General features: G+C 36.5%; 1 protein-coding gene across 1 annotated transcript in view; it reads right to left on the minus strand.

The window, feature by feature from the left end:
• The window catches only part of fbxl17 (F-box and leucine-rich repeat protein 17), a 192,951-nt gene that overhangs the window by 45,448 nt on the left and 121,344 nt on the right, over window positions 1-26,159 (minus strand). Inside the window, exon 8 of the mRNA XM_059504312.1 lies at window positions 1,433-1,509. Coding sequence (XP_059360295.1) covers window positions 1,433-1,509 — 77 coding nt within the window. The remainder of the gene's footprint in view (window positions 1-1,432; window positions 1,510-26,159) is intronic.

A 26,159-nucleotide genomic window follows, 5' to 3' on the forward strand; every position in this document is an offset into this window, starting at 1 on the left:
ATATAATAGCGTGATTATTGCTCTTGATAGTGTAATAATGATTATCAGTGCTGATTATAAAATCATTAAAAAAAGGTTAAGACTACAAAAAACTATGCATAAAAATAAATAAATAATTTCATTTTCAAATTGGCTTAAATTGAACATATGTAATGGATTCATTTTACTTGTGCATAAGATGATTTCTGTCCCTTTTTCTTGCATTTGGAGGTATTTTGGTTGATTTCTTTTGTTGCATTTTTTTTAGCCCTCAAGCATCTTTGATTTAAACGAGAGGCTTAAGCCGGCCAAGAATGCGGATACAAAAATTCAACCTCCTATTATCCAACTGATCCAGAGTCGTGCAGGAAATCCTGCGATCAGTCCATTAGCAGAAGGACGCGGTCCTCAGAGGAGCAATGGTGGTGGACATCGCCCTGAAGGTGACCCGCATTACCCCGGCGGATCGGGTGTCCAACATTCATCTTCTTTAAACGCTCGGATATTTGGGGCTCATTCCCGGGCGTCATTAGCGTTGGGTTTTGATGTTGTGGTCATTCATCACGGGCCGAGGGTCGTGATTACCGTCGATCTGAGTTCTGCTGACGTTAAACAACTGCTGCGAGGAGTTCGGAGCGATTCGCCACATTACTGAGCCACTTATGTGTAATTATCTCGAGTGGTATCCGACTTCCCATGTGAGGAGCGCACGTGATCCGGAGAATATTACTGCAATTCACCACGGTGAAATACACACAACGACATGCTTTTTTATGGTTTTCCAACTCGATCCAAGCAGCTGAGAATTCAGCCATCTTCAAGAAACGGCTAAAGACATCTCTAAAAACACTAGCTCTCTCTATTCTATTTCTATTCTATATACTTGTTTTCTTTTCTTTTATTACAAAACAAATCGGTCCTCTAACACTAGTGTTCTCAATTCATTTTTTAATCTACATACTTTTTTATTTATAATTATATAAAAAAAAAATTACTTGACCCTCAAACACTAGCTCTATCTTTTCTACAACTAGAAAAATAAAATGCATCAGTTTCCACAAAAATATTGTGCAGCACGACTGTGTTCAACATTGATAATAATCAGAAATGTTTCTTGAGCAGTAAATCATCATATTTTCATGATTTCTGAAGATCATGTGACACTGAAGACTGGAGGAATGATGCTGAAAATACAGCTGTGCATCACAGAAATACATTACACTGTAACAAATAATAAAATAAAATAAAACATATCACTTCATTAGAATGAATGAAGGATGAATGAATAAGTGTAAATTACTCCTATCTCACCATGAGAGTCAGTTTTCTAATTTTGGCTTAATTACTGTGTAACAAGACTAAAGGTTAAAGTTCATGTCTGATTGAGAATGCAGTGTTCATGTTCCAGTCGGACAGATGGAAACAAAACGCTCCGAACTCATGTCAGTCTTACCGTGATCGGTGATCTTGCAGGACACGAGATAGAGCTCCTTCAGACTCCGCCCCTCTTTAGCGATGATCTCCACACACCTGCCGACACACAACAGGGTCAAGGGTCAGGAAAGGTCAAAGGTCATCTGCAAAGCAGGTGTCATTCCATCACCTGAAGTAATGACATCACTCAATCATTAAAGCTTACTCGCTACGAGGCTTTCTTCTCCACTGATCCCATATCTGCATCCCAAAAGGAAATTCATAATTTAATTGAATCGGCTCTGATTAAATACTAAAAAGGCTTTCAGACGGAAAAAGCCCCTAATGCCATGACTTCAAAGACACATCGACGGGACGAGATAATGATGCATGCTTGCTGGAGAATCACAGCAATCCTGTATAAATTTGACCCGTTAACCTCTAGAGCAACATTTATTCTCCAGAGTCCAGCCTTCAGATCTACAACTGATACAAACACTGCTCATGATGGGGAATCAGTGGAGATCAACTGAAAACCCACAACGAGGTCCCGAATCCCATTTGCATTCATGCATTTGACAGACGCTCACATCTGAAGCATTAATGCATTCAGAAATGATTCACTGGCCAAATGTTCTCACACACGCCAGGCATTCTTCTGCTTGTACACAAAATAGACATTTTCTTCAACATACTGCATTACTAAATTATAAATGGACAAAAATAATCATTAAAATAAAATTTTTAAAAACATCAAGGACTTGTTGCTGTTCCATCAACCAATGAGCCTCTGCTCTGGAGATGTTCTCCTTCTAATGCACAGAAACGGGTTTACAATATCTAATTGAATCTACAATTCTACATCTCTGTCGAGATGCTTCACCCTGAGAGTGACCTGATCCAGACCAGACCAGTCCAGAACAGACCGCTCACTCCAGTCTAGACCAGTCCAGACCACTCAATCCAGTCCAGACCGCTCACTCCAGTCTAGACCAGTCCAGACCACTCAATCCAGTCCAGACCGCTCACTCCAGTCCAGACCAGTCCAGACCAGACCGCTCGCTCCAGTCCAGAACAGACTGCTCACTCCATTCCAGACCAGTCCAGTCAAGACCGCTCACTCCAGTCCAGTCCAGACCGCTCACTCCAGTCCAGAACCAGTCCAGACCAGACCGCTCACTCCAGTCCAGACCAGTCCAGTCCAGACCGCTCACTCCAGTCCAGACCAGTCCAGTCCAGACCGCTCACTCCAGTCCAGACCAGTCCAGACCAAACCGCTCACTTCAGTCCAGACCAGTCCAGACCGCTCAGTCCAGACCAAACCAGTCCAGACCAGACCGCTCACTCCAGTCCAGAACAGACCACTCACTCCAGTCCAGACCAGTCCGGACCGCTCACTCCAGTCCAGACCAGTCTAGACCACTCACTCCAGTCCAGTCCAGACCGCTCGCTCCAGTCCAGAACAGACCGCTTACTCCAGTCCAGTCCAGACCGCTCGCTCCAGTCCAGAACAGACCCCTCACTCCAGTCCAGACCAGTCCAGACCGCTCACTCCAGTCCAGACCAGTCCAGACCGCTCACTCCAGTCCAGACCAGACCGCTTACTACAGTCCAGAACAGACCACTCACTCCAGTCCAGTCCAGACCGCTCGCTCCAGTCCAGAACAGAGCACTCACTCCAGTCCAGTCGAGACCGCTCGCTCAGTCCAGTCGAGACCACTCACTCCTGACCAAACCAGTCCAGTCCAGTCCACTCACTCCATCTCAGACCAGTCCAGTCCAGAACAGACCGCTCACTCCAGTCCAGACCAGTCCAGTCCAAACCAGTCAAGTCCAGACCAGACAGCTCACTCTAGTCCAGACCAGTCCAGTCCAAACTAGTGCTGGGCGGTTTGACCAAAAATGTATATCACGTTTTTTTTTTTCATGCATAATCAGGTGTACAATGCATTTTCTGCTGGTTGATTTTCTAAGACGTTTTCAGCATTGTAAGTCTTTTATCACAGAACAGTAACAATCTTTCATATAGACATTAGTTTAAACTCAATAAATAAAAACAACGCATTATTCATGCATTTTACTTCTAAGTTTGTATAATAAGCCACTCAAGCAAGCGTCAAAACATTTAAACACAATAATTAGCCTACTTTTCTTGTTAAAATATTTAAAATGAAAACACCACAGACAGAAACAGTCTCGTGCATTTTGCATTTAAATCTTTATCAAAAGCAATCCCAGGGGTCTTAATGAACTTTGTTTTTCTGCTTCCATAAAAGTAAACATATATATTGTTTTCCTTGTTTATCTAAAAGTGCTCTTTTTCTTGTTTTAAACCTAGCCAAAAACCCATGTGACTGCGTTTCCATGTCAATCCATGTTAATTTTTCCCGCGAACAATGCGCTTTCACTTTAATTCAGTGCTTGCAGCACAGCAAAAATAGACTCAGTACGTTAACAATCGCTGCACTGCTGCAGACGACACACCACTCCTTGAACACCCTGACCGCAACCTCGTGCAGCTGGAATCCGTTAATATGCACAGCAGACGGACTGTGTGAAACAGGCGTTATAACGTAACACCAGAGCACTGCTGTGTTTACCCTCATCACGCCTCGCAGTTGCTGCTTAGAAGTGCATCATTGTAAGGGGTCCGTCTGAAGCAGTGTCTCGCGGCCGCGGCGCAGCATAACGTTTGTTCCGAACGCTGAGTAATTAAATACACCGGTATGCCGGTATATTCAAAATTAACATCGTAACGAAAATATACACCTGTTTTCGGTATGAACCGGTCTACCGCCCAGCACTAGTCCAAACCAGTCCAGTCCGGACTGCTCACTCCAGTCCAGACCAGTCCAGTCCAGGCCGCTTACTCCAGTCCAGACCAGTCCAGTCAAGATCGCTCACTCAGTCCAGACCAGTACAAACCAGTCCAGACCAGACCGCTCACTCCAGTCCAGACCAGTCCAAACCAGTCCAGACCAGACCGCTCACTCCAGTCCAGACCAGTCCAAACCAGTCCAGTCCAGGCCGCTCACTCCAGTCCAGACCAGTCCAAACCAGTCCAGTTCAGACCGCTCACTCCAGTCCAGACCAGTCCAAACCAGTCCAGTCCAGGCCGCTCACTCCAGTCCAGACCAGTCCAAACCAGTCCAGACCAGACCGCTCACTCCAGTCCAGACCAGTCCAAACCAGTCCAGTCCAGGCCGCTCACTCCAGTCCAGACCAGTCCAAACCAGTCCAGTTCAGACCGCTCACTCCAGTCCAGACCAGTCCAAACCAGTCCAGTCCAGTCCAGACCGCTCACTCCAGTCCAGACCAGTCCAGACCAGACCGCTCACTCCAGTCCAGACCAGTCCAGTTCAGACCGCTCACTCCAGTCCAGACCAATCCAGTCCAGGCCGCTCACTCCAGTCCAGACCAGTCCAAACCAGTCCAGTTCAGACCGCTCACTCCAGTCCAGACCAGTCCAGTCAAGACCGCTCACTCAGTCCAGACCAATCCAGTCCAGACCGCTCACTCCAGTCCAGACCAGTCCAAACCAGTCCAGTTCAGACCGCTCACTCCAGTCCAAACCAGTCCAGTCAAGACCGCTCACTCAGTCCAGACCAATCCAGTCCAGACCGCTCACTCCAGTCCAGACCAGTCCAAACCAGTCCAGACCAGACCACTCACTCCAGTCCAGACCAGTCCAAACCAGTCCAGTTCAGACTGCTCACTCCAGTCCAGACCAGTCCAGTTCAGACCGCTCACTCCAGTCCAGACCAGTCCAGTCCAAACCAGTCCAGTCCAGACCAGTCCAGTCCAGTCCAGTCAACTCTCTCAAGTCCAATCCAGTCCAGTTCAGTCCATTAATGACAAGTGGCTGATGTGATCGCAGCAGATCATCTCACCACTCACGCCTGAGCCATTGAGTTTCATCAGAGTGAAGAACAAAAAACAGAAGAGAAACAGGAGATTGATGCTGGACCTAAAGCTGTAACAAATAAATGTGTGATATTACACTATCGTGAAACTGCATTGTGACACACTCCTGAAATTTATCAAATGTCATACTTTTCATAATTTATTTAGCAATTGTTACATCAATAGTTTATAATATCATTATTTTGTAAAAACCACAAAAAAAAAAAAAAAGAAACTTATGATGTGCTTCCCATTTTATGTTGTAAATCATGTGTTAATAGTTCATGGCTAAATAAATAAAATAAATTAATGAATAATTAATAAATCTTTAATAATTTATTTATTAAGTTAATTATTTTCATATGTGATTTATACGTGTAAGCAATTTTATATTTTCTGATTTCATGTTAATGTTTAAAGTTTTATTAATTTTCTTATTTTTTATTAGCAACTGTTGTTTTTAAATGTCTATATAGTTTTTATTATTAGTTATTTTTTATTTCAGAAAATAAAGAGAAAACATTTTTAGCTTTGTTTTTTTTGTTTTGTTTTAGCATTATTTTAGCTTTGATTAACTATGATAACCCTGATGTGATTCGATAGCATGTAATTTGATGGAAATAATGGCTGATCGTCTGAAATCTCTTTGCAGCGCTTCTCTCTGTTTCCTGTCCTCACTAATTCCTCTTCCTGTGTCGCCGCGCCGACCACGACTCAAAGCCGTGATGACCAATACGAGACATTAGAATAGTTTCCAAGACGACAGAGACACTCCACTGTCAGCCAATTGGGTGAGAGCAGCGGTGGGCGAGCGAGGGACATTCAGACAGAGAGAGAGAGAGAGAGACACTTCGGCTCTCAGGACGGATGAGTAAAAACACACTGATGATGATGAAGATGCATCTTCATTGCGACGTTTGTCATTACAGTGTTTGCTTTAATCAGATCGTCTGATTGGATTGGGAAAGAGAGACTACTCGATGGAAACACACGGACTCACAAACTTCAAAACAACATGATTCTGATGATTTAACAGCTGTATTTACAAGCAGATCTGACACCAGTATACACTCATTAACAACAACCAGCTTTCTGTATTTCACTCCCTCCTGTTGTGTTCAAACTCGTTGAATTAAGGTTAAAATATCTCATTTTTCTTTTGTTCAGATTTAACAGTTTAGTTTAGTTTAAGAGTTTAGTCTCACTCAACAACCAAACAGCCCTTGCTAAAAATAAAACAAAATACAAATAAAATAACTAAATTAAAGGCACATAAAAAAATTTAATTAAAAAAATCACTTGAAATAAAATAAACACAAAAATACAATATACAATACAAAATGTAAACAAAAACAAAAAACTAAAATCAAAAGCTGTAAACAAATATATTTTTTTAAAATAACTAATACACTAATTACTGAATTACTGACTTAAATTAAAATAAAAAGGAAAATATAAAACAAAAAAACAAAACAAAAAAAGGCACTACAATAACACTGCACACCACACCACCTCCAATTCCTTATCTTTTAATAATATATTTAATTAAATAAAAATATAAATAGTTAAATAAAAAAAGAAAAATGTATATGATGTAAATTAATGAATAAATAAATGCATTCATTTAATAATAGCTTTTGTATTTATAATAAATATAAATACAAATTTTAAATATTATTAATTACTAAAAAAATAACTAAGCATATAAATGGAACTTTTTTTTTTTTCCATTGTATTTGTTACTTTGCTTTTCTTGCCCTGTCAGCACGAATGGCTTTTGTCACGGCAAAGTTGAGTATTTTAAAAGCAGATGATACAGTAAAAACTCCTGGAGAGATCAGAGGAGACACAGACGGAGCCAAGGTGTCTCTGTCAGCACAAAGACAAGAATACAGCTGTCAGGAGTCAAACCTCAGATGTGTGGCGCCGCCCCCGACACCCGCCTCCACCAATCAGAGCACAGGACAGATGTGACCTCATCAGTCAGACGCTCAAGGACAGAGAGACACACAAACACAACAAAGCTTCACAGACTCTGATCATCAGACTTAACATATGAAATGGTTTCATTTACACTCTATATTGTGATCACATGAGTGGTTCCTGATTTAAAGGGCCAGTACAGCTATTATTACTGATCAGAAACACTTCTGTGCAAAAACAAGCTCAGATTTAGTTCAGGGTGAACTATTCCATCCTTATATATTAATTCATAAATATATAATTACTTTATATTATTATTATACTTATATTATTATTACTTAAATGTACTTATTACTTGTATATTGATATACTAGTAATACATATTTATTATTTATAACCATTTCTATATTCTAAATGTGAAAAAACACAGATGTTTACATTATTTATAAAATAAAAAAGGAAAATATAGATTAACAATGATTAATATTCTTGAATGACACATAATAATATTATTTATTACTACTAATTTGTAGCAATTATTATTTATTATGGCCAAATATTACTATATTCAAAATAATAAAATACAGATATACATTTAAAAATACATATAACATTGCAATATCTATTTTGAATTATCATTATCAATTAACTTTCATATTTTCACATGCATAATAAAAAAAATAAATACATAAAATATTAAAAATATAACATTGTAATACTTTAAATTTAAAAATAATTGTTTTATTATTTATATTTTATTTTCTATAACAAGAATGATAAGTTATCTTACGATAAATATCTTTATAATAAATATAAAATAAATATAATAGACATCTTTCAAAACAATTTAATATTTATAAACATTTATTAATGGTAATGTTTATTTTGTTTATTATTATTAGCTACTATTTTCTAAAGGTGAACAAAACAATAAAGCGCGGATAACAAATAAATAAAAGAAAAAAAATTATATATAAATAAAAATACGGAAAATATAACATTGCAATACTTGTTTTTAATAATAAACATAGCATTGCTACATTAAAAAATATTTCATATTATCTGTATTTTATTTTACATAACAATAATTATAAATTATCTTTATAATAAATATAAAATAAATCAAATAGAGATGTTTTCCCCTTTTCCTCTCTAAACCTATTTGACATTTTCCACCAGACAGCTCTGAATATAAACGCACTGAATATAAAAGCACTTTTAGAGTAAAACAGCGTTAATATTCACACACAGCATGAGTGACACTGCTATCCATGTTTAATAAGAAACATTAGCGTGTCGCTCTTCACATCTCAACAATAAAGAGATGATTTATCACAAAAGAGCCAGACAGACGAAACCCAGACTGTTCACGGAGAAAAGCCCATTTAAAGACACAAACTCAAGGCTGCGGTTCCTCCATTCAACACAAACTATACCTGAAACACCATTATAACTCAACAAAAGCCATCCAATCTGCTCCTGACAGACGCACAAACTAAAACAACACAAGGTCTGGAGCGAGCGAATGTGAATATATACGACTGCAGTCTTAATCAAATGGAGGGGCGGATCAAACCACGCTCGCTTCTTCGCTTTAGCAAATTATTCCTGCTGTAAATTTCTTTTTATACGTCCTAATAAAGCCTTTTATGCATGACTGGGAATGTTGTGCTCATCAAATGTTTTTGTCTTTGACTCTTGTGCATCAAAAAAAGTTTTATGAAAGAGGAAACTAAGACCGGCAGACTACTTTTCTGAAATATTCACAAATATCTGTGCAATCTTTGGGAGGAAACATATTCTAAAAAATTCCTTAATACTAAGATACTTATGATAACATAAGATATCAACAAGATTTAATAACTAGATTTCATGTACCTTTAGTCTTTTGATACAATTAATAACAATCCTGAATCAACGTTACGATGAAAAAGTGATTTTTATTCATATTTTGAATTTGTTTTTATTTTAATATTTTATAATTTACTTTTAGTTTGTCTTAGTAATTTAGTTTTTTTTATTATTATTATTTTAAATTGTCAAATGCCTATAGTTTTTTTTAATTGCTTTGAATTGTTACTCCGTAATAAATCCAATTAAAACAAAAAGGAGAATTAAATAATTTTGTTGTATTTAAAAAAAAAAAATAATACGTTTTAAGCATGCTCGTAAATTTTTCAAACTAAAAATTATGTACATAAATATATGTAATAATGTAAATAAATGAATGTTTCAGTAATTTAGTTGTTTTTTGTTTATTTGTTTTTAAATGTCTATATATTTCTAAACTATTTCAGTTATTTAAATACATGAAATTTAACAAAAAATGAGAAAAGTTTTAGTAATGCTATGTTTCTGTTATTTATATTCGTTATTTAAAAGTTTATATAGTTCTTTGTTCATTTATTTCATTATAAGTTAAATTACAAGAAAATTAAAAGTTGCAATAATCTGTTGTTTTTAAATATTTCTATAGTTTTAGTTTTAGTTTTAGTTATTTCAGTACACGAGTTAAACTAAATTAAAATGAGAAATGCTGCCTTAGAAACTAGCTGAAATAAAACAAGCTTAGTTTCTATATTATTAAATTATTAATTTGATGGTTTTAGTTTGTTTTAGTTACTGTAACGATAATACCTTGTGATAAAGGACATCTAACCTTCATATAAACAAAAATTTGCTATTAAAAAATTTACATTATATAAAATATAATGCATTGACAGAGGATAAAGTTTGTGTTTCAATCATGAATGAATCACTTGTTTAAATGATTCAGTTCAATTGCAACAATTCACTTTTTTCACATTTGAAGGTTATTTTTATAATTTAAATTATTTCAAATAACAGTATTCAACGTTTTAATGTTTAATAATTCAGAACATTATTAATGCATTTGTAATTGCAGGTTAAATGCATTCATGTCTTGTGTGTAAACACATCTAAATGCCTCTTCAGACGCAGCTTCTGTGTTTCCTCTGCACTGCAAAGATTCATTTAATTGATACTGATTCAATTTGCATCCAGGTGAAATACAGCGGAGAACGAGGTTAAAGCTTGTCATTTCCACACACCCTGACAGAGAGCAGCTCCTGAAATTATACGGCCTGCTTTTAATTACAGCAAATATGCCTCAGATGTCGGGCCACGATAAAACGAACATCCGCCCATTTCACTACAAGTTCTCTGAAGCTAATTAGTGCTCATTACCTTCATTGCTTCAAAAGCAGATGAAAAAAGAGAGAGCTTTAAGCAAAAAATATACAACAGGTAACTAAACAAGATAAATTAACATTTGTTTTCCTCAGTATATAAGCACTATTTATTAAAAAAATTCACAAACATCGGCTTCTTCATCAGGAAATGATGCACTGAATGAAAGTCTTTAACTGTTTCATGTCTATAGATTTGCTCCATCTCTGCTGGTTAGCAATGAAAACAGATTTGTTGGCACTGGTTAAACGGGACACTTTCTACATGTAATGAAGTCCAAGTGCATGATTTACAAGCCATCCACATTAATAATAGATCATGCAAACAGCATAATGATGCATTTGACTCACGCCTTATGGGCCAAAATATGCATTATTCATGATGAATTCATCCACAGGTGAAGGAATAAAAAAATTAAATAAAAAATTATATATATATATATATATATATATATATATATATATACCGTATTTTCTGGACTATAAGTCGCACTTTTTTCATAGTTTGCCTGGTCCTGCGACTTATAGTCAGGTGTGACTTATTTATCAAAATTTATTTGACATGAACCAAGAGAAGGCATTACCGTCTCCAGCCGCCAGAGGGCGCTCTATGCTGCTCACTGCTCCTGTAGTCTACACTGAAGACATAGAGCGCCCTCTCGCGGCTGGAGACGGTAATGTCTTCTCTTGGTTCTAAATAAATGCGACTTATAGTCCGAAAAATACGGTATATATATAAATATATATATATATATATATTAAAATTAAATAATGTTAATGAAAAATAAAAATAATAAAAAATTAAATACAATACAATTAAAATACCAAAATAACCAAATAAAAAATAAAATAAAAATACATTTTTATTAAATTAAATACCATCAACAGGTGATACAAGTGGCACAATACAGTATTTCTCCTCTTGCCATAAAGCCCTAAAATATGCATTAAATGGCCTTTAAACAGATTCTGTCATTTCATGCTCTCCTGACTTCTAATAAATTCACCCAAAGATGTAGAAAAAAAATAAATAATAATTTTAAATAATTTTAAAATAAAAAAATTAATAAAAAAAAAAAAAAAAAAAAATATATATATATATATATATAAATCACAAACTAAAATAAAATAAAAAACAAGCCATCCACAGATCATGTAAATGGCACAAAACAGTATTTCCCTCTTACCATAAAGCCCAGAAGATGCATTAAAATGCATTTAAACAGATTTGGTTGCTTTATGCTCTCCTGACCGGACTGACTAAACGTTTATTGAATTTCAGTGTTGGAGACTTTTTAAACTGGATTTCAAGAGCCAGTCATCTGTATTTCTGCGCTGGGAATATCAGTAATGAATAAAAATGGCTTCATAAGAGTTGAGATACTGGACTTGTTCAAGTCATTTAGGAAGCAGCAGCTCATAAAGAACTTTTAATGCAATATTCCCCGAAAAAGCACAGAGAGAGACGCCGAGAGGATCTTTAGACCCGAGCACACGGAGCCATTAGGATTCCTTTAAAACAGGCTTGAGAATCTCAAACGAACGTCCGAACGGATCGTGTCTGATCTCACGCCAAAGTGATTCGATCCTGCTGGAGAATAAAGCAAGAAGCTGTTTATCCCTTTTCAAGGTGAATATTCTTCTCCTGCTTTCAGAGATTTCATCACAATCCCATTATCTGCACTGGAAAGTGAACTTCAGAACGAGCTTATCACAAACGAATTAACTTCACAACTACAGACAGCCAAAGGAAAAGAAGTTAAAGCAAGTAATGAGATAAATCCAGAAGGATCCAATCGCACAACACTACCTGGAATATAAAGTCATGATAAATGTTGAAATGCATCGAATTATCATCTGTTTTATGTGTGAAAGGGTTACTGTACGCCTGTTTGACATGTTTCTGAACATTAGAAAAACAGCCTTATATTAACAGACAGATATACTGTACTCATATTTCAGCTTAAAATTAAAATAGATTTTTTTGCCTTAAAAATTAAGCATATATTTAGCACCATTAAGTTTAGTGTGTACTGCAATATTATTTTCTTTAATTAAGGCAGGGTAACATGATCATGACACATAAATTATTAATAATATTAATAATTAATAATAATTTAGTGTAGAAAACCTGCTTAAATATTAAATAACATGACAGGGATTTATATATATATATATATATATATATATATTAATAAAGCCGCAAAAAAATAAAAATGAAAATAATAATATATATAAAAAAATATATTAAAAAAAAAAAAAAAAAAAAAAATCACAGTAATTTAAATGATTTACTCCGGTTAAAGATTACATTTAGATCACATTGTTATATTCCTATGTTAAAAGTTGTTTTTAATGAATGCATCTGCTAAATAAATAAAAGATCTATGACTGTATATTGCTGGTCTGCGTGCAAAACTCTATAATCGCTGCTTTATTAATCTTTAAAGCACAATAAATGCTGAATCTGCTTAAACTGAATAAGTCTAAAGACGGGAATCCTAGTTAACAGACGAGGAGAACTGGAACTCATATGAAACACATTCATCCTCAGATCCGTGGCATTATACGACTAATGTTCAAACACATTTCAGAAATCATACAGGGCGTCTGGAAGAGTCAGCGCTCAGAGAATGAAGCTGATGGATGACATCGAGCCTCAGCACAGACTCATGATTCCTCTTTGTTCCTCCACAGCAGCACATGTTTAATAGCAGAGAAACGTGAAGAGAACAGCACAGATATCTCTTCTCGTCTTCAGTCCTGATCTTCTGAAGCGCACACAGAAGACAAAAGAGCTCGAACAACTGACCTGATAATCTGCTTCTAACTTCAGTGAACTAGGTTTACTATGATGACAGTAAAATCACTAGAAGGTGGAAGCAAGTCATGCAAATCAAACAATTCATTCAAAACCGCTGATTCAAATCGAAACTAAATCTGAATGCATCATTGAATCATTGACTCACTCGATTCGTTCAAAAACAGATTCACTCAAGGAACGAAATGTTCAGGTGTGTAACATTAATAGCACATTTGTTTCTGTGAGATTCAGAAAACTACATTGTCTGTGCAATGAATATAAAAACACAAAAACACATACATGGGTATTGTTGGTTTGTTTCATTGCTTGAATTATAAAGGCTTAGTAACTGCCTTTTACTAGGCTTCATCGCGCAGTAAATGCTTTGAATTGCAAAAAATTCCAAAAAAGAATGATATCTTCTTTTCAGAGAACTTCAAAAGTTGCACTAGAACAATTTTGCGGGAAACAATTACTAAAACTTGCTTCCACTTGTGCACAGCTTGTTACAGATCCGAGCTCTGATTGGCCAATGACTGCTATGTAGTGTGTATATAGTATAACAAATATTTAACTTCTGACCTCATGCAATCGGAAGTTAAAGACCTCGTTTGACTAATTACTGCCTTTCCCCAGAGATGTGCTTGTGAGGCACAGTTACTGTCGACGTGAGCGTAAACTGGCCTCCAGTCGTGAAGAGAATAAAGCGCTGTGTGACAGGAAGAGGATATTACATCACCACCAAACACCAGACACACACTTTCCATCAGCTCACGCCGTTATATCGCACGCCAGACTGCTTCACGCACCTGTGCAACAATCACTATATCCACTACATACAGTTCAGCATTCGAAAAAAAAATTATAAAACAGAAAATATTAAGTTTTTAATTAATTTTAATCTTTTTTTATAAAAAGTGATTAACAAACTAAGGCTCTGTCTTTAAGGAAAATAAATAAATAAGTGAATAAGCATGCTTGTCAATATTGCTGCAACTGACAGTTAACTTTTAGTTGTCAATAAAAGATTATTGGAGTACGTTTTAGACTGAAATACTATTTTGGTCTTTGTAATTATTTGTGATATTTACGAGCAATTTCTGAGTAAAAAATTGATTGACCAACAATTCTATTTCAGTATATTTGTGATGCGTTTTCAGCCTTTTTTTTGTTTTTTGATATTGAAAGCATAGATAACCTTAAACTGGCGGGAAAATTGTCCACTTTTAGAAATTGCCGGTACATTTAATTTTAATTAATTACAAAGAAATGGCAAGTAGAAAGACTGAAATAGTATTTTCCTGAGCACTCAAAGCAGCTCTGTATTTAAGTTTGGATATAAAAATACATACATTAGTACGATGACATAAATTAGCAAAAATTAACCATATTAACATTCAGCTTTTTAATAAAGTGATATATATATATAAGAATATCTAAATTTATCACATGCATACAGTACAGTCATGTAAAGCGATATATATTTTACAGCAAATCTCTTTATTGCTTGTATTGTTTCAAAATATAGACTATATTATCGTTTTGAATCGCTGTATATAAATTTGGATAAAGATGCATGTATACAGTACGCTCATTGATTGTTTATTTAGTTGCAAAATGTTAATTATATTATCACCAAACTCTAATCTGCTAAATGCAACTATAAGGCAAACAGATAATAAACATCATGATTTCCTGTAAGGACAATATGCACTATATAAATATCACACACACGACGGCTGAAAAAACACATGCATGCACCTGAGAAAACCTCAGAAGATGATGAATCCTGCAGAGGACCGAATCACTGTAATGCGTCGTCTTTGGCAGGACTTCTCCTGGCACCAGAACAGAACGAGAAACAATCGCAAGACCAATCCGTCATTCATGACACCCATCGGCGCCCGAGATCTGCAACTTTACAGAAAGCGACAAAACTCCCACCAAACGTCTGACATGCGGGCGTGAATGTGAAGCACTGTTCGCCACAATAAATGCTTCCATGTGCCTCCAGAGATTAAGATCGCATGATTACAAACACACCGAATGTAGAAACAAGAATGCATTTTACACTTTCACGGGTCATTACATCATATCACATACTGTTGCATTTATATCAAGCACAAAAGTTTGGTCAACATATGCTGGAAGTAAACTATCAGTATAGAAAAATACAACTGTCGTGCGCCAGCTGCAAGATTTTAAAGGGCCAGTTCACCCAGAAATGGCATTAAACAAGCACTTATCCTTACTTTTCTGTATGACTTTCTTTCTTTTGTGTCAATGTTTTGAAGAACACAGAGATATAGATAACATTGACTTTCATTGTATGGACGAATAAATAATTTCTTCCACAGGCGAAAATAAGTCATACATGTTTTGACTACATAAATAATGACAAAATGATCATTTTGGGGTGAAAATATTATTTTAAGAGCTTGAGCTTTTTTTACTGAACCATGTCAAAACTGACAATATTATGACAAAACCTGACCACAAACAACCATAATGATTTGCTGCTCGAGAAACATTTCTGATTATTATCAATGTCGAACACAGTTGTGCATTTTTCAGGATTCAGTGATGAATAGAAAGTTCAGAAGAACAGCTTTTATTTCAACATGATTCTAAATGTCTCAACTTTCACTTTTGCTCAATTTGCACAATGTCCAGGTGTTCTGTTACTTTAACCTATTTCCTGTAACTGCGAAAGTCATTTCCTGTGCTCATCTATCTCCTCTCACTGAAGAAAACCCAAGGAGATTCACCATCAGGAACTCAGAAAACACTGATGTAAAGAACAAACAGCTGATAAAAACACATATATAATACCTCACGTTCCTCTGAGAGATCTGTTTCTATCCTGCAGTGAACTTGGAGGTGTCTTTAATCACCAACAAAAGCTCTCAGATATTGCGATCTGAAACCATAAACTGTGTGCTGTTTTACTGAGCACATGTTTATACTTGACTAACTGGGGCCCAGGTCAGGAAGCGGACAGACTGGCTAAACCGACCGTCTGCTAGCTGCCTCCCGTCACAGAGGTCAGTTAATTCTCAGCACATAGAGACTTTTTCACCTAGATATCACACTATAGAGACTGTGTCTGTTCCCCGAACTAGAAAAAACAAAAAACGTCCAAACCAAGTTAAGATTAACAATTTAATTGAGGTTCAACAAATAAAAAACAGAAGCAATATGGATAAACAAATGATAAAGCTTGGCTTATTGAATATCAGATCCCTTTCTACGAAAACACTTTTTGTAAATAATATGATCACTGATCATAATATAGATGTACTCTGTTTGACAGAAACCTGGCTAAAACCTGATGATTACATTATTTTAAATGAGTCCACCCCCCAAGATTACTGTTATAAACATGAGCCACGTCTAAAAGGCAAAGGGGGAGGTGTTGCTTCAATTTATAACAACGTTTTCAGGATTTCTCAGAGGGCAGGCTACAAGTATAACTCGTTTGAAGTAATGGTACTTCATATAACATTATCCAGAGAAACAAATGTTAATGATAAATCCCCTGTTATGTTTGTACTGGCTACTGTATACAGGCCACCAGGGCACCATACAGACTTTATTAAAGAGTTTGGTGATTTTACATCTGAGTTAGTTCTGGCTGCAGATAAAGTTTTAATAGTTGGTGATTTTAATATCCATGTTGATAATGAAAACGATGCATTGGGATCAGCATTTATAGACATTCTGAACTCTATTGGTGTTAGACAACACGTTTCAGGACCTACTCATTGTCGAAATCATACTCTAGATTTAATACTGTCACATGGAATTGATGTTGATGGTGTTGAAATTATTCAGCCAAGTGATGATATCTCAGATCATTATTTAGTTCTTTGCAAAATTCATATAGCCAAAATTGTAAATTCTACTTCTTGTTACAAGTATGGAAGAACCATCACTTCTAACACAAAAGACTGCTTTTTAAGTTATCTTCCTGATGTATCCAAATTCCTTAGCATATCCAAAACCTCAGAACAACTTGATGATGTAACAGAAACTATGGACTCTCTCTTTTCTAGCACTTTAAATAAAGTTGCTCCTTTACGCTTAAGGAAGGTTAAGGAAAACAGTTTGACACCATGGTATAATGAGCATACTCGCACCCTAAAGAGAGCAGCCCGAAAAATGGAGCGCAGCTGGAGGAAAACAAAACTAGAGGTATTTCGTATTGCTTGGCGGGAAAGTAACATATCCTACAGAAAAGCATTAAAAACTGCTAGATCCGATTACTTTTCTTCTATTTTAGAAGAAAACAAACATAACCCCAGGTATTTATTCAATACAGTGGCTAAATTAACGAAAAATAAAGCCTCAACAAGTGTTGACATTTCCCAACACCACAGCAGTAATGAGTTTATGAACTACTTTGTAGTTCAACCATTCAGCCGTCAGCTACAGTATCACATCAGACAGTGCACTATAGACCCCCTGAGGAACAGTTCCACTCATTCTCTACCATAGGAGAGGAAGAATTGTATAAACTTGTTAAATCATCTAAACCAACAAAATGTATGTTAGACCCTATACCATCTAAGCTCCTGAAAGAGGTGCTTCCAGAAGTCATAGATCCTCTTCTGACTATTATTAATTCCTCATTGTCATTAGGACATGTCCCCAAAACCTTCAAACTGGCTGTTATTAAGCCTCTCATCAAAAAACCACAACTTGACCCCAAAGAACTAGTTAATTATAGACCAATCTCGAATCTCCCTTTTCTGTCCAAGATACTAGAAAAGGTGGTATCCACACAATTATATTCCTTCTTAGAGAAAAATGGTATATGTGAGGATTTCCAGTCAGGATTTAGACCGTATCATAGTACTGAGACTGCTCTTCTTAGAGTTACAAATGATCTGCTCTTATCATCTGATCGTGGGTGTATCTCTCTATTAGTTTTATTGGATCTTAGTGCTGCGTTTGACACAATTGACCACAACATTCTTTTGCATAGGCTTGAATACTTTGTTGGCATCAGTGGAAGTGCATTAGCATGGTTTAAATCGTACTTATATGACCGCCATCAGTTCGTAGCAGTGAATGAAGATGTATCCTATCGATCACAAGTGCAGTATGGAGTACCTCAAGGCTCAGTACTAGGGCCGCTACTCTTCACGCTTTATATGTTACCCTTGGGAGATATCATCAGGAAACATGGTGTTAGCTTTCACTGTTATGCTGATGATACTCAGCTCTATATTTCTTCGCAGCCCGGTGAAACACACCAATTTGAAAAACTAATGGATTGCATAGTCGATATAAAAAACTGGATGACGAGTAATTTCTTACTGCTAAATTCTGAAAAAACAGAGGTGTTAATTATAGGACCTAAAAACTCTGCTTGTAATAACCTAGAACACTGTCTAAGACTTGATGGTTGCTCTGTCAATTCTTCGTCATCAGTTAGGAACCTAGGTGTGCTACCTGATCGCAATCTTTCCTTAGAAAGCCACGTTTCTAGCATTTGTAAAACTGCATTTTTCCATCTCAAAAATATATCTAAATTACGGCCTATGCTCTCAATGTCAAATGCAGAAATGTTAATCCCTGCATTTATGACCTCAAGGTTAGATTATTGTAATGCTTTATTGGGTGGTTGTTCTGCACGCTTAGTAAACAAACTACAGCTAGTCCAAAATGCAGCAGCAAGAGTTCTTACTAGAACCAGGAAGTATGACCATATTAGCCCGGTCCTGTCAACACTGCACTGGCTCCCTATCAAGCATCGCATAGATTTTAAAATATTGCTTATTACTTATAAAGCCCTGAATGGTTTAGCACCTCAGTATTTGAATGAGCTCCTTTTACATTATAATCCTCTACGTCCGCTACGTTCTCAAAACTCAGGCAATTTGATAATACCTAGAATATCAAAATCAACTGCAGGCGGCAGATCCTTTTCCTATTTGGCGCCCAAACTCTGGAATAACCTACCTAACATTGTTCGGGAGGCAGACACACTCTTGCAGTTTAAATCTAGATTAAAGACCCATCTCTTTAACCTGGCATACACATAACATACTAATATGCTTTTATTATCCAAATCCGTTAAAGGATTTTTAGGCTGCATTAATTAGGTAAACCGGAAACACTTCCCATAACAACCTATGTACTTGCTACATCATTAGAAGAATGGCATCTACGCTAATATTTGTCTGTTTCTCTCTTTTTCCGAGGTCACCGTGGCCACCAGATCCAGTCTGTGTCCAGATCAGAGGGTCACTGCAGTCACCCGGATCCAGTACGTATCCAGACCAGATGGTGGATCAGCACCTAGAAAGGACCTCTACATCCCTGAAAGACAGCGGAGACCAGGACAACTAGAGCCCCAGATACAGATCCCCTGTAAAGACCTTGTCTCAGAGGAGCACCAGGACAAGACCACAGGAAACCACAATCTGACTTTGCTGCAGCCTGGAATTGAACTACTGGTTTCGTCTGGTCAGAGGAGAACTGGCCCCCCAACTGAGCCTGGTTTCTCCCAAGGTTTTTTTCTCCATTCTGTCACCGATGGAGTTTCGGTTCCTTGCCGCTGTCCACTCTGGCTTGCTTAGTTGGGGACACTTCATCTACAGCGATATCGTTGACTTGATTGCAAATAAATGCACAGACACTATTTAACTGAACAGAGATGACATAACTGAATCCAATGATGAACTGCCTTTAACTATAATTTTTGCCTTATTGACACTGTTTTCCTAATGAATGTTGTTCAGTTGCTTTGACGCAATGTATTTTGTTTAAAGCGCTATATAAATAAAGGTGACATGTACAGCACACAGCACAGGTTATTCTGGGTTAAACTACTGACCGCTGGGAATCCAGTCCTGCTGCTGTGTGTTAAAGCACAGCTGATACTCCAGTCACAGACACAAATATGAACACAATCACAGAGGCTAGAGCGCCCACAGCACTCACACATTCACTCGAATATTCAGCATCTCTCCTTCAGACGGACCAAACACAGCAGAGCCTGAAGCACACTGTGAATATACTACACACACAACTAATAATTCAATCAATGATACAGAGCATCAACACTACACACATACTTAACCATAGTTTAGGGACATCAGAGGACGTTCTCATGGCAAAAAATAATCCACTCTATCCATCCACCCATCAAACCATCATCCATCCATCCATCAGCCATCCATCCAACCATTCAATCAATCATCCATCCATACAATTAATCAACCATCCATCTATCCATCCATCCAATCAATCGTCCAACAAACCATCATCCATCCAATCAATCATCCATTTATCCGTCCATCCATCCATCAATCCAGCAAACAATCATGCATTCATTCAACCAACCACCCATTCATCCATCCAGTCCATCCATCCAACAAACCATCATCCATCCATCCATCCATCATCCATCCATTAAACCACCCATCTATCCATCCATTCATTTTAGCTGACACTTAATCGAAAGCGACTTACAATTGCTATATATATATGTCAGAGGTCGCATGCCTCTGGAGCAACTAGGGGTTAAGTGTCTTGCTCAGGGACACATTGGTGTCTCACAGTGGATTCGAAACCGGGTCTCTCACAACAAAGGCATGTGTCTTATCCACTGTGCCATCAACACGCCATCAGCATCCATCCATCCAACCACCCATTCATCCATCAGCCATCCATCCAACCATTCAATCAATCATACAACAAATCATTCATCAAACACAGCCACCTTTGCATGACGCATAAAAAATAAAGCACACCAACATACTTTGAATATAAGTTGATGAGATTTTATACAAAACCTCCTCAACTTCTGCCAAAACACTCATCTGTTCACAATAACACTTCCAATATGTGGCCTTTAATGACTAATGGCTTGACTGGAGCTGTCAGAGCGGCTGTGACTGACCAGAGATCAGCAGGCGGACAAACAGTCAAATTCACTGCTCAACACTCACTAAACTCTGACCCGATGAAGAGCACGTCTAAGTTAACCGTTTGCTCAATCCATGGCTTTAAAAGAGCTTTTCCACTGGAAAGACAGTGGACTAATTACACGCTGAAAATGCACTAACAATCCCGATCAGAACAACCTGCTAAATCCACTGGAAACACATACAAATAAGCACTAAAAAACTGTGCTAGCAGAATCCCACTGCTCCTAGTTAAATAACAATAATACTAAAATTGGATGAAATATATTATACTGTATGTTATGTGATTATTATTATTATATTGCTAATTACGTTTATGGTTACAATAATTGTTGTTATTATTATTGTAATTATTACTTAACTATATTATAAATAGAATTACATCAAATATACAATAAATAATAATAACATATATTATTATTATCATTGTAATATTTATGTAATATTAATTAAACTACATTTATTATTGGTCTGAGTCCAAGTTCAATCCTTATGATGTATTCACACCAAATGCAAATGTAATTATCCGCGCGAATAGATTACATACAAAAGGCAATGCAAAGACACGGAAAGAGGCGAATTTGCGGCAGGCGATAAGAATGGCGCTAAATCCACGACACGTTTGTCGCAAACGCAATATATTGGCCTCAATCGCATCTTTCGCGCAAGTTTAAAAACTGGCCTGACGCATTCTCATGCAAGCCAATCAGTGAAGAGCTAATGGGCACATCTGGTTGAATCAGAAAAAGGAGGAGCGCGTTAATGTAGTTGTTTGCACCCCAAAAAACTATGACACAACTTCACCGAATTGTGTGCACCTCTGTATGGTGTTTAATTAGTTTAAATGTTAAAGAACTGACTGAATCACTAAACAATGGTGGTGATTGACAAACAAACCTAATTAAACAAATTTTCATAAATTTAAGTCACCACTGTTTTATTCATTTATGCTATAAATAGAAGCACAGAAATAAAAACACTTCATATACAGTAGTCAACATTTGAAGTGGATCAAAAAAGTTAATCAAAGTTGTCCTAAGACAAGACGGGCGTTGTTTTGGTTTGAGGACAACTTTGATGAAAGGTTTTGATCCACTTCAAATGCTGACTACTGTAAATATTTAATTCAGGTTTCCATATGGCGGCTGTTAAATGAGTTTTCACAAATTATTCAATCTCTCAACAAACACAAACCAAAAACACTGAATAAACATGTTAATATTGCTCCTTAGCAGCAGCAAACTGAATCTGGCATCACACTAAATCTGTTTACTCATGAAAACACTTCATCGTCATGGTTAGTGGCTCACTGTTGCGTTATCTTAAGATATGATGATCTGACTCTAAACGCAAACGCTCATTCATAAGCACATGAATCACACACGATGGATGAACCAGACGGGGACGGTTTAATGCTCTCTGCAGGTTCCTCTGCTGCTCAACATAAAGGACTTAAAGGATTAGAGAACATAATCTCAATGATCCTATCTACAGCGCTGACATACGGCATGAGCTCTGCGAAACACAAACATCAGTCTTATTTTACTCTCACTGATATATTATTACAGCTTTTAGGCATATTTTAATTTATATTCTATTTTTATACCTTCTTCTTTGATTTTAAGTTATATCAGTATCACTGATATACTAGTATTTGTTAATATTTTAAATGAGATATTTTCTGTTTTCATTACATTTTTTTTGTAAAAGGATTAATAATTTGTTCATGTGTTTTTGCAAATTTTATTTAGTTATTTAGCTATTTTAGTATTACTGATATACTATTACAGTTTTTGTAAATATTTGGAATTTACATTAAAAAATGTTTTTTGTTTTTGTCATTTATTTAGTTATTTTAGTATTTTTTTCTTAGTATTTAGTATTAGAGGTCGACCGATATATTGGGCCGATATTTGTCATTTTTTAATATACTATTACAGTTTTTGTAAATATTTGGAATTTACATAAATATTTTTTTTTGTTTTTGTCATTTATTTAGTTATTTTAGTATTTTTTTCTTAGTAATTAGTATTAGAGGTCGACCGATATATTGGGCCGATATTTGTCATTTTTTAATATATCGGCATCGGCCGATATCCATGTTTAGTAGCGCCGATTTAAAGTCAGGCACGTCGGAGGGCAGCCCCGTGTTATTGTTGCAGTAGAAAGTGCTGCTGCGCATGTGAAGGACCCCAAGCCAAAACTTTTGGAAGATTCAACAACAGTCCTTGGGAGATAAAGGTAGTCAGAGAATCTCACTCTGTAAATGGGGTGGAGAAGTTGTCAGCTCTTACAAACACTGCAGCGTGATTGAGGGCTACGTTACTCCGCCCCGCTCACAGACAGCACCGCGCTCGGAGAGACAGCTGTCCTGGAGCTGCCCAGAACCGTGAATCACATGATGCAGACAATAGCCAGGTTTCCATCCAACTCATTTGCATTTAGGGATGTCAATATTTGATCATTTCCATGATCGATCGACATTTAAATTAACGATCAATTAATAACCTTAATACTGCAAAATGTGTCTTCAGCGGTATTATTATTATTATGTGCAAAGCCACTTGGAAAAAAAGCTTTCTCACCCGAATTAAAGGGGTTTTAGTCTGAATAAAATGCTAGTAGCAGGACTGTAAAATGAATAGATGTGATTATGATCATTTGATAAAATGAAGAGAGTGCGCCATACGTTTTAGATCATGTTACTTTGTTGACTGTTTCCCGTCAAGGAGACCGCTGAATGCGTCTCTTTAAATGGTTTCGTGGTGCTAGTTGTTGTATTTTAAAACGCAATTGCAATGTTTACAAATGACACTATAGTATTAAAAATAAAATTATCACAAACGTAACTGTGGTGCTTGTGGCTGTGCTGCGCAGTCAGTGAACCGCTTTTTCACATCAAACATGTTATGCAAGTATTGTGACCAGTACTTTTTTTGTTTGATCCTATTCTGCAAAATATTCGATTTAGAATTGGAGGTTATTGCTCAGGTCTTGTTCTGCGCATATCCAGATGTTTCCACATTCGCAATGTATCTGAATGTTAAACTATAATTTATTATTTTTTATTAATATATAATATATATTTATTATCACTTATTATTAGTGTGACATTTTAGCTTGCAAATGAAGGGGAAAAATCGGCAGCACATATCGGCTGACCCTGAACTCTAAACATCGGCATCGGCTATAGAAAAACCCATATCGGTCGATCTCTATTTAGTATCACTAACATATTAATATAATTTTTGTAGATATTTTGAATTTGATATTTTTTGTTTTCATTTTAATTTTAGCCAAAGTGTCAATAATTTTAAATGCGTTTTTTTTAATCATTTATATTTAGTTATTAAGTACTCTTCTATTTTAATTTTTTTCTTTCATTCATTTATTTCAGTGATTTTAGTTCGTCAACTTAAAATGATAAAAATTGCTTTGGCAACTAGTGGAAATAAACTAAGATTTTATTATTCTATTATATTAAGTAACAAAAATCACATTTTAGAGTTTTATAAATTGTGATCAGCTGAGCTGATGTAATTACCAAGATTAAGTGTTTCTATACATTTTAAGATTTTCCATGCATGGAAAGCAAAGAAATTAAAAGATGCATCAAACATTTCTGTGCATTTCACCAACAGAATTAATTTGATTCATTTGGACTACATGTAATCTATTGAATATATCAAGTTATTTCATTACATAGGATCATGATGCAAAGATTTAAAAAGAGTGCAGGAACAGATATCATCTGAAATATACATAATTCTGAATCTACAATAAACACACAACTGATCTGATTTGAAGACTTGAGCTCCATTCAATATTTCCCTGCAAAGGCCAGCTTGAGTCTTTCACACACCTGAGGGTTTTTACTTCAGTCCTCAGTTATTTCATCCAAACATTTCAGCAGACAGATGTAAAAATGACTGCATGGATTGAAATAACGATGCGTTTGAGGGTCTTTAAAATTATTGAGGTGGGCTTGTAAAAACACGGTCACATGACCTCAGACGGACACAGAAACCACTGCACACTACAACCCGAATTCCGGAAAAGTTGGGACGTTTTTTAAATTTTAATAAAATGAAAACTAAAAGACTTTCAAATCACATGAGCCAATATTTAATTCACAATAGAACATAGATAACATAGCAAATGTTTAAACTGAGAAAGTTTACAATTTTATGCACAAAATGAGCTCATTTCAATTTTGATTTCTGCTACAGGTCTCAAAATAGTTGGGACGGGGCATGTTTACCATGGTGTAGCATCTCCTTTTCTTTTCAAAACAGTTTGAAGACGTCTGGGCATTGAGGCTATGAGTTGCTGGAGTTTTGCTGTTGGAATTTGGTCCCATTCTTGCCTTATATAGATTTCCAGCTGCTGAAGAGTTCGTGGTCGTCTTTGACGTATTTTTCGTTTAATGATGTGCCAAATGTTCTCTATAGGTGAAAGATCTGGACTGCAGGCAGGCCAGGTTAGCACCCGGACTCTTCTACGACGAAGCCATGCTGTTGTTATAGCTGCAGTATGTGGTTTTGCATTGTCCTGCTGAAATAAACAAGGCCTTCCCTGAAATAGACGTTGTTTGGAGGGAAGCATATGTTGCTCTAAAACCTTTATATACCTTTCAGCATTCACAGAGCCTTCCAAAACATGCAAGCTGCCCATACCGTATGCACTTATGCACCCCCATACCATCAGAGATGCTGGCTTTTGAACTGAACGCTGATAACATGCTGGAAGGTCTCCCTCCTCTTTAGCCCGGAGGACACGGCGTCCGTGATTTCCAACAAGAATGTCAAATTTGGACTCGTCTGACCATAAAACACTATTCCACTTTGAAATAGTCCATTTTAAATGAGCCTTGGCCCACAGGACACGACGGCGCTTCTGGACCATGTTCACATATGGCTTCCTTTTTGCATGATAGAGCTTTAGTTGGCATCTGCTGGATGCACGGCGGATTGTGTTTACCGACAGTGGTTT

The sequence above is a fragment of the Carassius carassius genome, chromosome 21 (genome assembly GCF_963082965.1).
Source record: "Carassius carassius chromosome 21, fCarCar2.1, whole genome shotgun sequence".
In the NCBI taxonomy this organism is placed as follows: Eukaryota; Metazoa; Chordata; class Actinopteri; order Cypriniformes; family Cyprinidae; genus Carassius; species Carassius carassius.